General features: G+C 39.7%; 2 protein-coding genes across 2 annotated transcripts; one reads left to right on the top strand and one right to left on the bottom strand.

Moving 5' to 3' along the window:
- Positions 1-531: 531 nt before the first annotated feature.
- ccdc32 (coiled-coil domain containing 32) lies at positions 532-3,531 on the bottom strand. Its single transcript, XM_057860423.1, has 4 exons — positions 3,375-3,531; positions 3,008-3,262; positions 990-1,143; positions 532-923 (listed from the first exon to the last, which is right to left on the bottom strand). Exons 2-4 carry the CDS (start codon positions 3,249-3,251, stop codon positions 755-757), a joined length of 567 nt encoding a protein of 188 aa, XP_057716406.1. The 5' UTR covers positions 3,252-3,262; positions 3,375-3,531; the 3' UTR covers positions 532-754.
- Positions 3,532-3,606: 75 nt separating this feature from the next.
- On the top strand, positions 3,607-12,588 carry pcmtl (l-isoaspartyl protein carboxyl methyltransferase, like). The gene is made up of 9 exons (XM_057860422.1): positions 3,607-3,658; positions 3,815-3,982; positions 4,141-4,245; positions 4,329-4,360; positions 7,193-7,297; positions 7,394-7,514; positions 7,907-7,992; positions 9,751-9,920; positions 12,184-12,588. Exons 2-9 carry the CDS (start codon positions 3,865-3,867, stop codon positions 12,194-12,196), a joined length of 750 nt encoding a protein of 249 aa, XP_057716405.1. The 5' UTR covers positions 3,607-3,658; positions 3,815-3,864; the 3' UTR covers positions 12,197-12,588.
- Positions 12,589-12,705: the final 117 nt, after the last annotated feature.

Raw genomic sequence — 12,705 nt, 5'->3', positions numbered from 1 at the left:
TAACTACATTGAACACACTTTTTTTTTTTTTTTTTTTAATGTAAATAAGCGGCGGCACGGTGGCTGAGTGGTTAGCACGTCTGCCTCACAGTTCTGAGATCAAGGGTTCCTGTGTGGAGTTTGCATGTTCTCCCCGTGCCTGCGTGGGTTTCCTCCCACATCACAAAAAAACATGCTTGGTAGGCTGATTGAACACACTAAATTGTCCGTAGGTATGAGTGTGTGCGTGAATGGTTGTATGTCTCCTTGTGCCCTGCGATTGGCTGGCAACCAGTTCAGGGTGTCCCCTGCCTACTGCCCATAGTTAGCTGGGATAGGCTCCAGCACCTCCGCGACCCTCGTGAGGAGAAGCGGCATGGAAAATGAATGTAAATAAGCTCCGCCTCTACTTCGCGGATTTCAATTAACCGCAAAAAATAAGGGATCATGTATTCTCATATTGCAGCTTTATAATTTAAACAATTAGCTTGGGATGCTGACACTTTCAATGGTTTTACCAAAATGTCTCAATTTCTGTAACAAATCCCATTTTTGATCAAACACATCTTTATTGAAAACATGGGTTAACATGAACAGTATGTTGATATACCCTCAAATGATAAAACTCATTTTTACACAGAACTGAGAATCTATTGACATTTTTATACTGCAAGTGGTCCTTCATTAGCATATGTAACAATGCAAACAGCATCGACAAAAAAGAATGAGTCAACAGATGACGTATTTAACTGTTTGTTTTTTTTTTTTGAGTGATTCATTTCTCAGGGTTCTGAGCAGTCTCTTCCTCAGCATCCTCGTGTCCCGCCTGCTGCTCCGCTTGGGTGGGGTCTTTAGTCTGAGACGGCCTCAGCAGATATTCCAGCTCCTCGGCGCTAATTGCCACCTTCTCCGGAACCAGCCACCTCTTAAAGTGTTCAACGGCACTGCGAAGAGTGACATACAAGTCAACTGATTATAGACCGAAGTAAGTCGTTCCTACCACTTCATACCTCTCATCCATGTCGCTGCTTTGGAAGAGCTCGGAGGCCTGAGTGTCATGCAGGAATCTATCCCAGCACTCCTTCTTGGCTTGAGACAAGGAGCGCAGTATGTCCCTGGAGGTGACGTCACTGGACTGACCCTTGAGCCTCTTCAGGCGATTCTCTGAGGAAAAAGAAAAAACGGTGATTCTCGACAACGACAACAAAAATGTTTCGTCAATAAACACTTTTTTTATGACGATGACGAGCTAAAAACGTGCTTTGGGAGACTAAAACATAATGAGACGAATGCCCCTTTTTCATCTTACGAGACGAGACGAAAATGCACAAACATTTCTGTCACATGTTCATAATGTGCGACATTTTATGTGTAGTTAGCCTGCTACCATCATAGCAGTGTCTGGTTGTGCCACTTGTGACGTGCTGGGCCCCCCCACCCCCCCGACTCACCGGTGTGTCGTCTCCATGCAGGCTTGCACACACAGTAAGATTTGTTTTGTTATCTTGGCCAGAGAGAATATGCAATGTTGCTTTAGCCTTTAAAGGTCTGTGCTGAGTGATCATCACACACTAGATGTAGCTACACATAGCGTTAGCGTAGCATTCGCGCTAGCATTAGGCTAATGCTAACAGCGAGTGTCATCGTGAACTCTCGGACAGTTTTTTTTTTTTTTTTAACATACAGGTCGTGGGGCCCAGGGGTATTAATTAACTAAAAATAATGTACAGTTTTCCTGCTGAGTGTGTATAATCACAATAAGTTCACGTTGTCCTTGTAGATAGACACTAAGACGTGCTTGTCCATCAATATTAATTCGAAATAGTTGGAAGCCTATATTTATTTCTTTATTTTTGGATTCAAATTTTTAAATTTTACGTATGAAAACATTTTTTAGTAAACAGTCACTAAAACTGGACGAAATTTACCTCGAGTTTTCATCGACAGAACTGAAGAGTGCACATGCCTTCTACTTCTACTGAACGTACAGGCAACAATAAGTCCGCAATAAATTAATTAACCAGTCGAGACACAATTAAAAAACAAAACAAAACAAAAAACAGGCTTAGAAGATTGACACGTATCCATCCCTTGAACATACCTACCAAATTTCATTGTAATCTGTCCACGAATAACGGAGAAGTCCCAATTTAAATTCTGTAATTCCTCAGCCCTGACACAAACAATTAGTGCTGCAACGATTAGTAAATTAACTCCAGTAATTTGATTAGAAAAAAAAATAATTTTGCTGGATTGAGTATTCGTTTAATTAAAGTGGCATTGTAATGGTTTATTTTGAAAGTGTTTGCGTTTAGTTTTATTGATTTGCGTGGATAAACTGCCCTCCAGTGGCAACAAAAAATATGACGTAACTCATTTCACATGGCTGAATCCAGCTCCTCCCTGTTAAGACCAACAAAAGCTAAGTTATAGTTTGAGCTAATGGTTTTTAATGCATTTGTAATTTAGTTTATAGGTATATTTAGACGCTTTTTGTGGGAATATGTGTTTGAACCATTTGTTAAGAGCGTTGTCAAAAAAAAAAGTATTTTATTATAGCATTTAAGCTAGCAGACTTTTGCTATGTAAGTTAGCCAATACTTTTGTTGTACTTACATTCAGATTTTTAATTTTTTTAAATTTTATTTTAATTTTTCATTTTCCTTATCCGATTGCGTGATTATTCGAACTAACTAGTTCATCGATTAATCGACTACTAAAACAATCGATAGCTGCAGCCCTACAAACAATATTAAAAATACAGCTCCGAGGATCGTTGCGTATTCATGCTGAGAATACACATTCCACATTTTATTTGAATCTCTCCACGAATAATGGAGGTGTAGCAATTTTAGTTAGTGTCTGCCCCAAGAAGAAGAAAAAAGCAAGCAAGTTTTTGAGACCTCCCTCTACAGAAAAATAATTACAGCATAAGAAGCATTTCATTTTTTGAACAATGAACTTTGTTCAAAAAATTCTATTGTGATTTATCAGTTTTCCTAACACTGGAAAAAGTAAACAGTCAAACCTAAACTGGCAATGTAGGTCTCGGAATCCTCCATTGGTTCCCACTGAGCACTGGAATAACCACCGGTATTCGTCCCGTTCGACTGGCCATTGCACTGCCCTTCCACTGGCTGGAAAGAGTCCTGGAAATCGGTGCCGTTTTCCCGACAGGGCTCGGCCTGCATCTCCGGCCGGCTGGGACCACAAATTTGGGACCAAAGATCCACGCTGCTTCGGACTTCTTGTTTCTCGAAGTCGTCAATCATTCTGTTGCAGTCTGGTCATGTCAACGTACATCACAATCAGCTCGATTTATGATTTATAAACAGCTACATTAAAATGAGGAAAAATTCAAGCTACTCGAGTTGTAAAACAAACATAGGTCTTACCTTAAACGGTCTGTGTACTAAATCACCTATTTCCCCTGCTTTTATATATTTATTGGTTAATAAAGATGAGATTTAGGGGCTTACTATCTCCATGATTCACTAGCTTCAATAATAAAGCAAAATAAAAGCGCTTCCGTATTTTGTGACCAATGATTGGACGCAAGAACCATCAGTCAAATGAGTTTGTGGTGCGATTGGACCACTGTGGTTTCCGGATAACAAGTAGGCAGGTGATTGGCTAGCTGGCCGGAAGTGAGTACACGGTTGACGTCGCGGCTGCTCAGGTAAACAAACACATGTAAAATCTTTCAAGTTTAATTTGCGTGCAATTCATGCCTAAAATTCATGTTAAATGTATTTATTTTCTCGGGTGACTGATAAGCAACACTTTTGCCATAAAGTTGAAACTAAATATATTTCTTGGTTGACATTATCAAAAGACTACCTTGCCAGGTACATTATGTGAGTGCAAGGAGATCTGGTGTAGGAGATGCTAGCTGCGTTGCGTCTGGCATTCGTAGCGGTCCCAATGGGCGTGCTGCTGTCCCGGACAATGGCGTGGATGTCCAGTGGCAAAACGCACCAGGAGCTCATAACCAGACTGAGGGGTAAATGCAATCTCTACAATGTGACTGCCATCAAACGACTGGACTGTCCCCTTTCGTATAACTACACTCATGTTGTTGATTTCACTTGCAGAAGCTCATGAGTAAACCATAAAACCAACTCATAAAAACTACAAATCATAATCTATTGATGCTTTCAGATCATGGCGTGATTCGCAGCGACAGAGTGTTCAGTGCCATGCTGGCCACAGACAGAGGAATCTACACTAAAGATTATCCATATGCAGACTCACCTCAGACCATAGGTGTCCTTTTATTGGGTTTTCGTTGAAAGTAATTTTCTGTAGATTGTGTTCGGTGAAAGTAATCATATGTTTTTCCTCAACAGGCTTCAGGGCCACCATCAGTGCACCACACATGGTAAGTTCATGTGGGTCATTTTTAAAAAAAAAAATAGGGTGCCATTTGGATGTAACAGAGTGGACACTAACAGAGGGGACATTTTGTGCTAAATAAATTTGCGCAAAACGATCAGGACTATGGGCAGATTATCAAAATCAGGTGACTCGGACTTGGGTGCAAAAATATGCGATCGGGACATCCCAGGTAAATATCTTTCACTTTGGACACCTACACACTCAAGTTTTCAGGGAGGGTCGGATCGGTGCCGTACAGTGCCAGCCCCGTCATCCCTACACAGTAAATATTTGTCCAAATTTAGTGAAAATATTGCTTAATTTATACTGTGGAGACAAATGGCAACCTATAACAATGACATGTACTGTATGAACATTGAAACATTGAACATAAGGGCTTCACATTGTGAAAGAATATTTTATTCATGCTTATAAAACACATAACTGCTGTGAAACTATGTTCATTTGTTAGACTGTATTCATTTATGTTCTTGAGCTGGACATGTATTTCTTTGAACATAATACAAAGGGGTTATGTGGACTGCCTTATCTGATTTTACTCCCTCTTGTACCAGCTACATCTAGTTTCCAAGGTCATAACTCATTGTTTTTCTGTGGAAAATCCCCAGGTTAGGCTGTAATAAGTTTCACTTCTGTTTCACAGTAAGCATTAGGGGTGTGACAAAATATCGAAATTGTGATATATCGTGATACTTTGTTTCCCAAAAGGTTATCGATATGCTCCTTCCAAGAACCGAGATATCGTTTTAAAAAGGTGTCAATGTTTACTGAGGGAATTTTGATGTCTTCTTCAGGCAATCATCTTTGTAAATCTCGCTGGAACGGCACCAAATAAAAGTTCCAGCAGCATCACCTTGTCAAGAATCTGCATTGGACAAGGTGTCAAGAGTCAAGAATCTGCATTGGACCAGGTGATGATGCTGGAACTTTTGTTTGGTGCCGTTCCAGTGAGACTTTAAATGGCCAAAAATTACCTAATTGCCCGGCATTGACTGCCACTGACAGCCATAGACGTTCAATCTATTTGAACTGGGAACCAGTTCAAATAGATTGGACGTCTACTAGTGATAACCTAATTAGTGTTGCACCGATACCATTTTTTGGGTCCGATGCTGATACAGATACCTGGCTGTGCAGTATCGGCCGATACCGATACCATTCCGATACCACTGTTTGCAAAAAAAAAAAAATATATATATATATATATATATATATGTATAAGGGATGCAACGATACAGTTAAGTCACGGTTCGGTACGATTTTTGATACAATTCAATACATTTCATGCTCTGAAACAGAAAATACAACTGTCATTATTATTATTATTATTATTTTTGGTAACAAGCAAAAATAACAGTGCCATCATATAAACAAGCATTTTAGTGCATAATATTTATGTGCCCACTTCCTACTGATCTGAAGAAATTTTGTATATAAGTGCTGAGAACAATCTTTACTGTTTGTAAAGTGGGGCACACTGTTGATTGCTGCAGCTCTCTTAGCAGCTATATTTACCATATAAGAAAAACATCCTATTTGTGGTCCGAGTCCATCTGTAACATGTGCTGAAGTAACAGTATTTGCAGCATTATCTATATTCACTGGTATGGATTGATTTGGCCTGCTTAACTTCCATTCGGTCATGGCGGTTTCTAATTCATCAATGGACAATATGGCGTCGCTCTGGGCTCACGCAGCTAATGGCATGGGATCTAATGTATCACATCTAGGTTGCTATTTGATGATATCTAGTGTGTGCGCACGAGAGTTAGCATGGGATCTAACATAGAACATCTAAGTTGCTATCTGATGATATCTAGTGTACGCGCTGCGCCGCTTGAGTGTTTTCTGCCCCCAGAAGTCACTTCTGCTCATTACTGCACAGCACCAGCATATGAGAATCGACTTTCATGAGTTTGAAGTACGGTGCTCTTAATTTGCCACTCATTGTTCATCATGAAACCATGAGTTTGCTTAGTCTCTCACGGTCTTAACCTTTCTGATCCCATCGGCGATCGAACAGCGGGCGTTAGCTTACGCATGCTAATCGTTTGTGAATGTCATGTTAGAAAAGCAGCGTAACATCGCGGATATGCATTGTAGTGAACATCCTGAATATTGAAGACGAAGGTGATATTTTCGTTTGGTAAATTCGAGACAAAAACACAGATGTCATGCATCGGGATTTGGGAAGTTAGCTCACGTGGGGAAGACAGTTCATTTGCGCTCAAGTGACGCCAGTAGATGGTATCGGCGCCCTAAATGTTGGTACTCGTCGATACCGATACCACCAATTCGGGCCGGATCGGCGCCCCCTGCCGATACTGGTATCGGTATCGGTGCAACTTTAAACCTAATTCCAATTCACACTAGAAGCTTGTTTTTCTGTTAGTTTTTTTGTAGAATACCCTAAAATGATTTCCTGACCAATGTATCGATAATCGTTGTATCGCCATATCGTCAGATCATCGTTATCGTGAGCTTTGTATCGCAAATCGTATCGTGAGGTACCAAGAGGTTCCCACTCCTAGTAAGCATGCTTAGGTAATGCCCTTTTAATAGTATAAAGGAACTTGGCTCACTTTGTCTCATTGTACTCCTGCGTGTTCACAGCTCCTGGCTGGATCATGCCATTGTACCCTTGATATATATCTTGTTTTTATATAAAGTCTTCGAAGCAGGCAATCCTTGGCTGGGTGTGATTCTTTCTCTTTTTTGAGCTATTGATCGCTAATTGTCTTGGGGTTTAAACTTGAACTTCCCTGACACACTTGAAATAAAATCATTTCTAACATTGTCCTTTTAATCCTGACAGCATGCCCACGCTTTGGAACTGTTGAGTGACAAATTATCAGAAGGGGCAACTGCCCTGGACGTGGGCTCAGGAAGTGGTTATCTCACAGCCTGCTTTGCAAGAATGGTAAATGTCAAAAGCAGGTCAGATTGTTGCTACATAGTGTGCGCGCGTCACTCATTTGGGTCCCTCAGCAGCTGCATTCCTCTCTTCTCTGGGCAGACGGGAACAGGCGGGAGAGTTGTGGGAGTTGACCACATTGATGAACTAGTTCAAAGTTCAATAAGGAATGTCCAAAATGACGACCCGGAACTTATTACATCTGGACGAGTCAGACTCGTGGGTAAGATAAACAATGTACACACAATTCATTTTTAACATGTGAAGTGATTCACCCCTAGTTACTTTTCATATGAAGCCATAAAAAACATCGAGTGCTGTTAATGGCAGCCAGTGAGTTAACTTATTTGGCCAAAAATTAACTAGTCCGGCCCACATGAAATCTAATTGCCATAAATGTGGCTCGTGAACAGTTTGACTACCCCGGTTTGGGGTACACAGATTGGTACTGGTGAGGCAAAGCATCCTTCACACAAATGCATGCTACAACATAAGAAAGCAGCGCAGCATCTGCAGGTTCAGAGTTAGCTAGCAGTTCATTTGCATCATTAAATGTTTTTTAAAAATCTGGAGAAGGAAAGCCAATAGTTTAAAAGAAGTCGTATGTTTCCACAGTGGGTGATGGAAGGCTGGGGTACCCTGAGGGAGCCCCTTATGATGCCATTCATGTCGGTGCAGCTGCAGCAACAGTTCCTAAAGCTGTACGTACGAATTTTAACAACATGTTCATGATAAGAACTCTTTAACTCAAAGTGTCAACAGAATTTAGAGCTTTACACTTTGTCAGATTTGAACTGACACTTTCTGGAAAAATTGTAACTGCACATCCCCTTCTGTTCCCCTACCACAAGGTGTCCCCCAAGGATGAGTACTTGTCTCACTTCTCTTTTTCCTTTAGATCCTTCCCTTTGGTCAGATCATCTGTAAACAACAAACAATTTCACTGTTACACAGACGACATCCAAATCTACATTTCTATAATGAAAAAACATCTCGGACACCACCCAATCTACACTTCACAACTTTCTCAGTGAAATTAAATGCCCTCACAATTAATACACCAAACCTGAGGGGACAGAGCATTTTTTAACTGTTTTTTAAATTATAACAGGTAGTACCCAGGTTACGACGTACTGGACTTTACGACCCCAGAGTCTTTTTTTTTTTAATTTTTATTTTTTTATATATTTGCATAAACTAGGGCTGCAACTATCGATTATTTTAGTAGTCGATTAATCGATGAACTAGTTAGTTCGAATAATCGAGTAATCGGATAAGGAACATGAAAAATTAAAATACCTGAGCTGAGCCTCAAATGGTATTAAAAAAAGAGCATATAAGTACAACAAAAGAACAATTGGCTAACTTACATAGCAAAATTCCGCTAGCTTAAATGTTATAAAATGCTAACTTTTTTTTTTACAATCCTCTTCACAAATGGTTCAGACACATATTCCCACGAAAATAATGGCTAAATATACCTATAAACTAAATTATGAATTCATTAAAAAACATTAGCTCAAACAAAATCTTAGCTTACGTTGGTCTCAACAGGGAGCAATTGGATTCGGCAATGTGAAATGAGGCCGACCAGAGGGCATGTGTATCCACCATAATCAATAAAACTAAATGCAAACACTCAAAATAAACTATTACAACGCCACTTTAATTAAACGAATACTAGAAGCAATAAAATTTAATTCGAATATTTTTTTCTTATCGAATACTCGAGTTAATCGATTAATCGTTGCAGCACTAGCATAAACAGTACCTTATTGTACCTCACAGTATCTAATTATTTTAGTTTACTTTATTAACATGACGTGTTCTGACATCAATTAACGTCAAGTTGTTCAGCTTTACTGACATCAAACAAGGCAATTGTGCTTTTTGAAGCATTTTAGTTCCTTCAGTTTTGACAATTTGTAAAGCTGTAACACACATATGTGCACAAATATTCAAAACGACAAGCATTTTAACAATAAAACACTTGCCACAAAACAATTGGTGTTTAAACGTCCATCTAGTCTGATCAAATGTAAATTTAGTAGATTAAATTTGCCTGACAAAAGTCCGCTAGCTTAAATGCTATGAATGCTAACATATTCACAATTCTCATAGCAAATCGCTCACACGTAAATCCACGTATGGGCGACAGTCCAGCCAGACCCAACGCTGCCACCAGAGGGCAGTGTATCCTCCATCATTAAACAAAATACAATACTTTTGGGGGACTTGAAGGGTTAATTCCGATTTACTTATTCAGTTTACGTCGCCAGCATAGAAACGGAACTCGTTCGTAACTCGGGGACTACCTATATTCTATTTTTAGCTGTAGTTTTATTCTGCTGAATTCATTTGCTGGTTTCTTTATTTGAACTGTAAAGCGTTTTTGAGCATCTGTAAAATCGCCACTCTACAAATACAATGTATTATAATCATTATTATTATTATTAAAGCTCCTAGAGCAGCTGAAGCCAGGCGGACGTCTTGTGCTTCCAGTCGGCCCCGACGGTGGTAGTCAGGTGCTGGAGCAATACGACCGACAGAGTGACGGCACCTTCCTCAAAAGAGCTCTGATGGGAGTGGTTTATGTCCCCCTGACAGACAAGAGACGACAGTGGCCAGGGTATTTCTCCAACACATCCTTGTTTCACAGGGTTCATGATTATCATTAGGTGTGTGGCAATACAGTGATCCTTCGCTACTTCACGCTTCAAACTTCGCGCCCTCAGTCTATAGTGGACTTTTTTATTCCAATTAAAAAAAATAAATTCAGTATTTAATAGTGCTTACCCGATCCGATCACAGTCTCTCGCTCCTGCTGCTTTTCTTGGTCAGGCAGTGCACTGGAGTTGCTTAAAAAAGATAAACATGACCGACAGATGTTAAGGTTTGGTCTCCCCAGAAACGCTTGGAAGTTGAAACTTCAAAGCGCCGCATGCGCCAATCATCGTTTAACTTGTTAAACAGTTGCTGTGGCAACTCATTGTGTGTAAGTGAGCAGCTAGAGCGGATTTGAGTGGACCCAATGAAGCATTTAATAAAGACAAGCATTTTTCTACTTTATTCTTGTTTAGAAATGATTTGGTGGGACAGTAACATGTTTAAAGCTTGCCATAATTATTACATTTGAAGTGCTTGAAAATTATTAATATATATATATATGGCATAAAACACTCAGGTGATTGAAGTCCCGCTCTGAGACCCCCAATTTGGCCAAATTTCAAAATTGTCCGATATGCATGTGTGATACATAATTGGAAAGCTTAAAATCTCAATTTTCTGGGGGAGGAACATTTTTGAACAGGAGGGCATTTAAAAAAAAGAAAATTTAACAGAAAAACGCTAACTGGATGTGAGAGCACGCGAGAGCAGAATTAAAGACTCCACGATTTTAATAGATATATACTTGCCTCTTTTCGATCCAAAAACTCCATGTAGCATGTATCACCGAGTGTCAAGACACAGCTGGGAATGGCCAGAGCTGGATTTTTGGGGGATTTTATTGGTGAAACATGGTCATATAACAAGGGTCGCGATGCAGAAATCGCAGACATCAAGGAGTGGTCCAGATGTACTTTTTCATATATTTACCCTTTTAAACGTCCCCCCCCCCCCCCCCCCCCCCCAATTTTTCATTGTTTGGATCATCTAACATGTCGGGGAAAATGCGACAGTAACAAAAAAATAAAATAAAATTAAGCCATAGTTATTAGGTAGATATGCGTGACTTATTTACAGACACCAAATTTTTCTTTGTGATGTAATTTGTTTAAAAGTTTAAAATATGCAAGTGAATAATTTTTTAAAGTCTTTTTTTTATGAAAAATTAGACATCAATTAATGATTCTAAGCTAAAAATGACAAACATTTTAAATAAAAAATATAATTAATTACCTTCCTTTTATGGCTGGGTTGAAACAAAAGCGGTTGCGCGACGTCTGTGAAAGGGGGTTTCCAGGGTAAAACGGACAAATTAAAAATAGTTTGGGGGCCTAATGCGCCATGAATCTACTATGGCAGCATATAGACAAATTGTTCTATCCAGCACAACAGTTGTTTTGGCTTAAAGAGGAGTGCAAGAGCAGAAACTGCTTTTTCAGTCTTGTCCGTGTTTTCAGCCATATATATATAAAGGAATTAACAGGTTGGTACCAAAATCGTCCATTAGAACAGTGTCTACATTAGCCTACTGGCTGCCATTGACAGTGTTTGGTATCCAATTCATTTTGACTGGATTGGACGTCTAGCACCGTCAGTGGCATTCACAGCCAGTCTTTTGTGGGGATTTACACGTCACTTCCTGTTCATTTTAGGGCATTTACAGGCTACTTTCTGTTGATTTTGAGTCACTCATTTAGGGACATTCTTGAGTCACCTCCTTGTCAGTAACCCAAAATCAACAAGAAGGCATCTGTAAATGCTCCAAAATCACCAGAAAGTGGCCTGTAAATGCCCCAAAAGTTTAAGAGACCGAAAATCAACAGGAAATGACATAAAATGCCCCAAAATGAACTCTGCCTGTTATTGGCTGCAACTGCAACCATAGACGCCCAATCCGTTTAAAGTGGGAGGGATGGCAGCGAATGACCCCACTTCAAATGGATCGCACGTCTACTTGTGATAAACTCATTCCAATTCACACCAGAAGAATTAAAATACCTTGTTTTTAATGTTTATTAGTTGTTTTGTAGAATATCCATGAATGATTTCCTGACCCATGTACCGATCATTGTTGTTTTGCCATATCGCAAGATCATCGTTGGGTATCGTGAAGTACCCAGAGGTTCCCTACTTCCCACTCCTAATGTTCAGTGATCTGTGTGAATAATTCCAAAACTTTCTAGCTAAGGAGTCAATTCATTGTGTTGTTTTGTTTGTCTTCTCAGAGGCGAGCTCTGATTTCGATGGGCCTGGCGTGGAGATGGCTCTGCATGTCTCCAACATCTTAAGGTTCTTTGCTGGCTTCCACAGAGCTTCATGCTGACTTTTTCTTGCTGAACTTTTAACTAACAACATGCCCAAAGAGCATCAGGCTCCATTTTGTAGACCTCATTATCTTCCTACAGCAGGATAACAAATGAAGTGTGCACTTGTGCCATGTTTTGGGGTTGAATTGGTATAAGTGGGAGAGAAAGATTTTTTTAACCAGTTCACTACTGCTCATGAAAAGGGAAATTTGCGACTTTTGTTTTTCATTAGTACAATTTCACCATTGTTGTAACTGAATATTTTAATCTCACAAGTTGGGAGAAAATGTGTATATTCAATTGATTAAATATTGCTACACTATGGCTGAGAGTTTGATTTCTGTTTGGGATTTAAAGATCTGCTGATCAGTGGTGGAACAAATGTGAACAGGGCCTTGATGCAGTGAGTAAAAACGGGCCGCTTGAGTGGACAGTCTGATG

This window comes from Corythoichthys intestinalis, chromosome 15 (genome assembly GCF_030265065.1).
Source record: "Corythoichthys intestinalis isolate RoL2023-P3 chromosome 15, ASM3026506v1, whole genome shotgun sequence".
In the NCBI taxonomy this organism is placed as follows: domain Eukaryota; kingdom Metazoa; phylum Chordata; class Actinopteri; order Syngnathiformes; family Syngnathidae; genus Corythoichthys; species Corythoichthys intestinalis.
Note: the sequence above shows the minus strand (reverse complement) of the source record. Positions and strands in the feature narration are given on the sequence as shown.

Excerpts from the sequence above, each read along its gene's own strand:
- ccdc32 (XM_057860423.1), bottom strand. The coding sequence starts at position 3,251 with ATGATTGACGACTTCGAGAAACAAGAAGTCCGAAGCAGCGTGGATCTT. Across the intron at positions 1,144-3,007 it reads GACCTACATTGCCAGTTTAG|AGAATCGCCTGAAGAGGCTC; the intron begins GTTTGACTGTTT and ends CTTTTTCCTCAG. Across the intron at positions 924-989 it reads AGCAGCGACATGGATGAGAG|TGCCGTTGAACACTTTAAGA; the intron begins GTATGAAGTGGT and ends CACTCTTCGCAG.
- pcmtl (XM_057860422.1), top strand. The coding sequence starts at position 3,865 with ATGCTAGCTGCGTTGCGTCTGGCATTCGTAGCGGTCCCAATGGGCGTG. Across the intron at positions 3,983-4,140 it reads GCTCATAACCAGACTGAGGG|ATCATGGCGTGATTCGCAGC; the intron begins GTAAATGCAATC and ends TGATGCTTTCAG. Across the intron at positions 7,993-9,750 it reads CAGCAACAGTTCCTAAAGCT|CTCCTAGAGCAGCTGAAGCC; the intron begins GTACGTACGAAT and ends TTATTATTAAAG.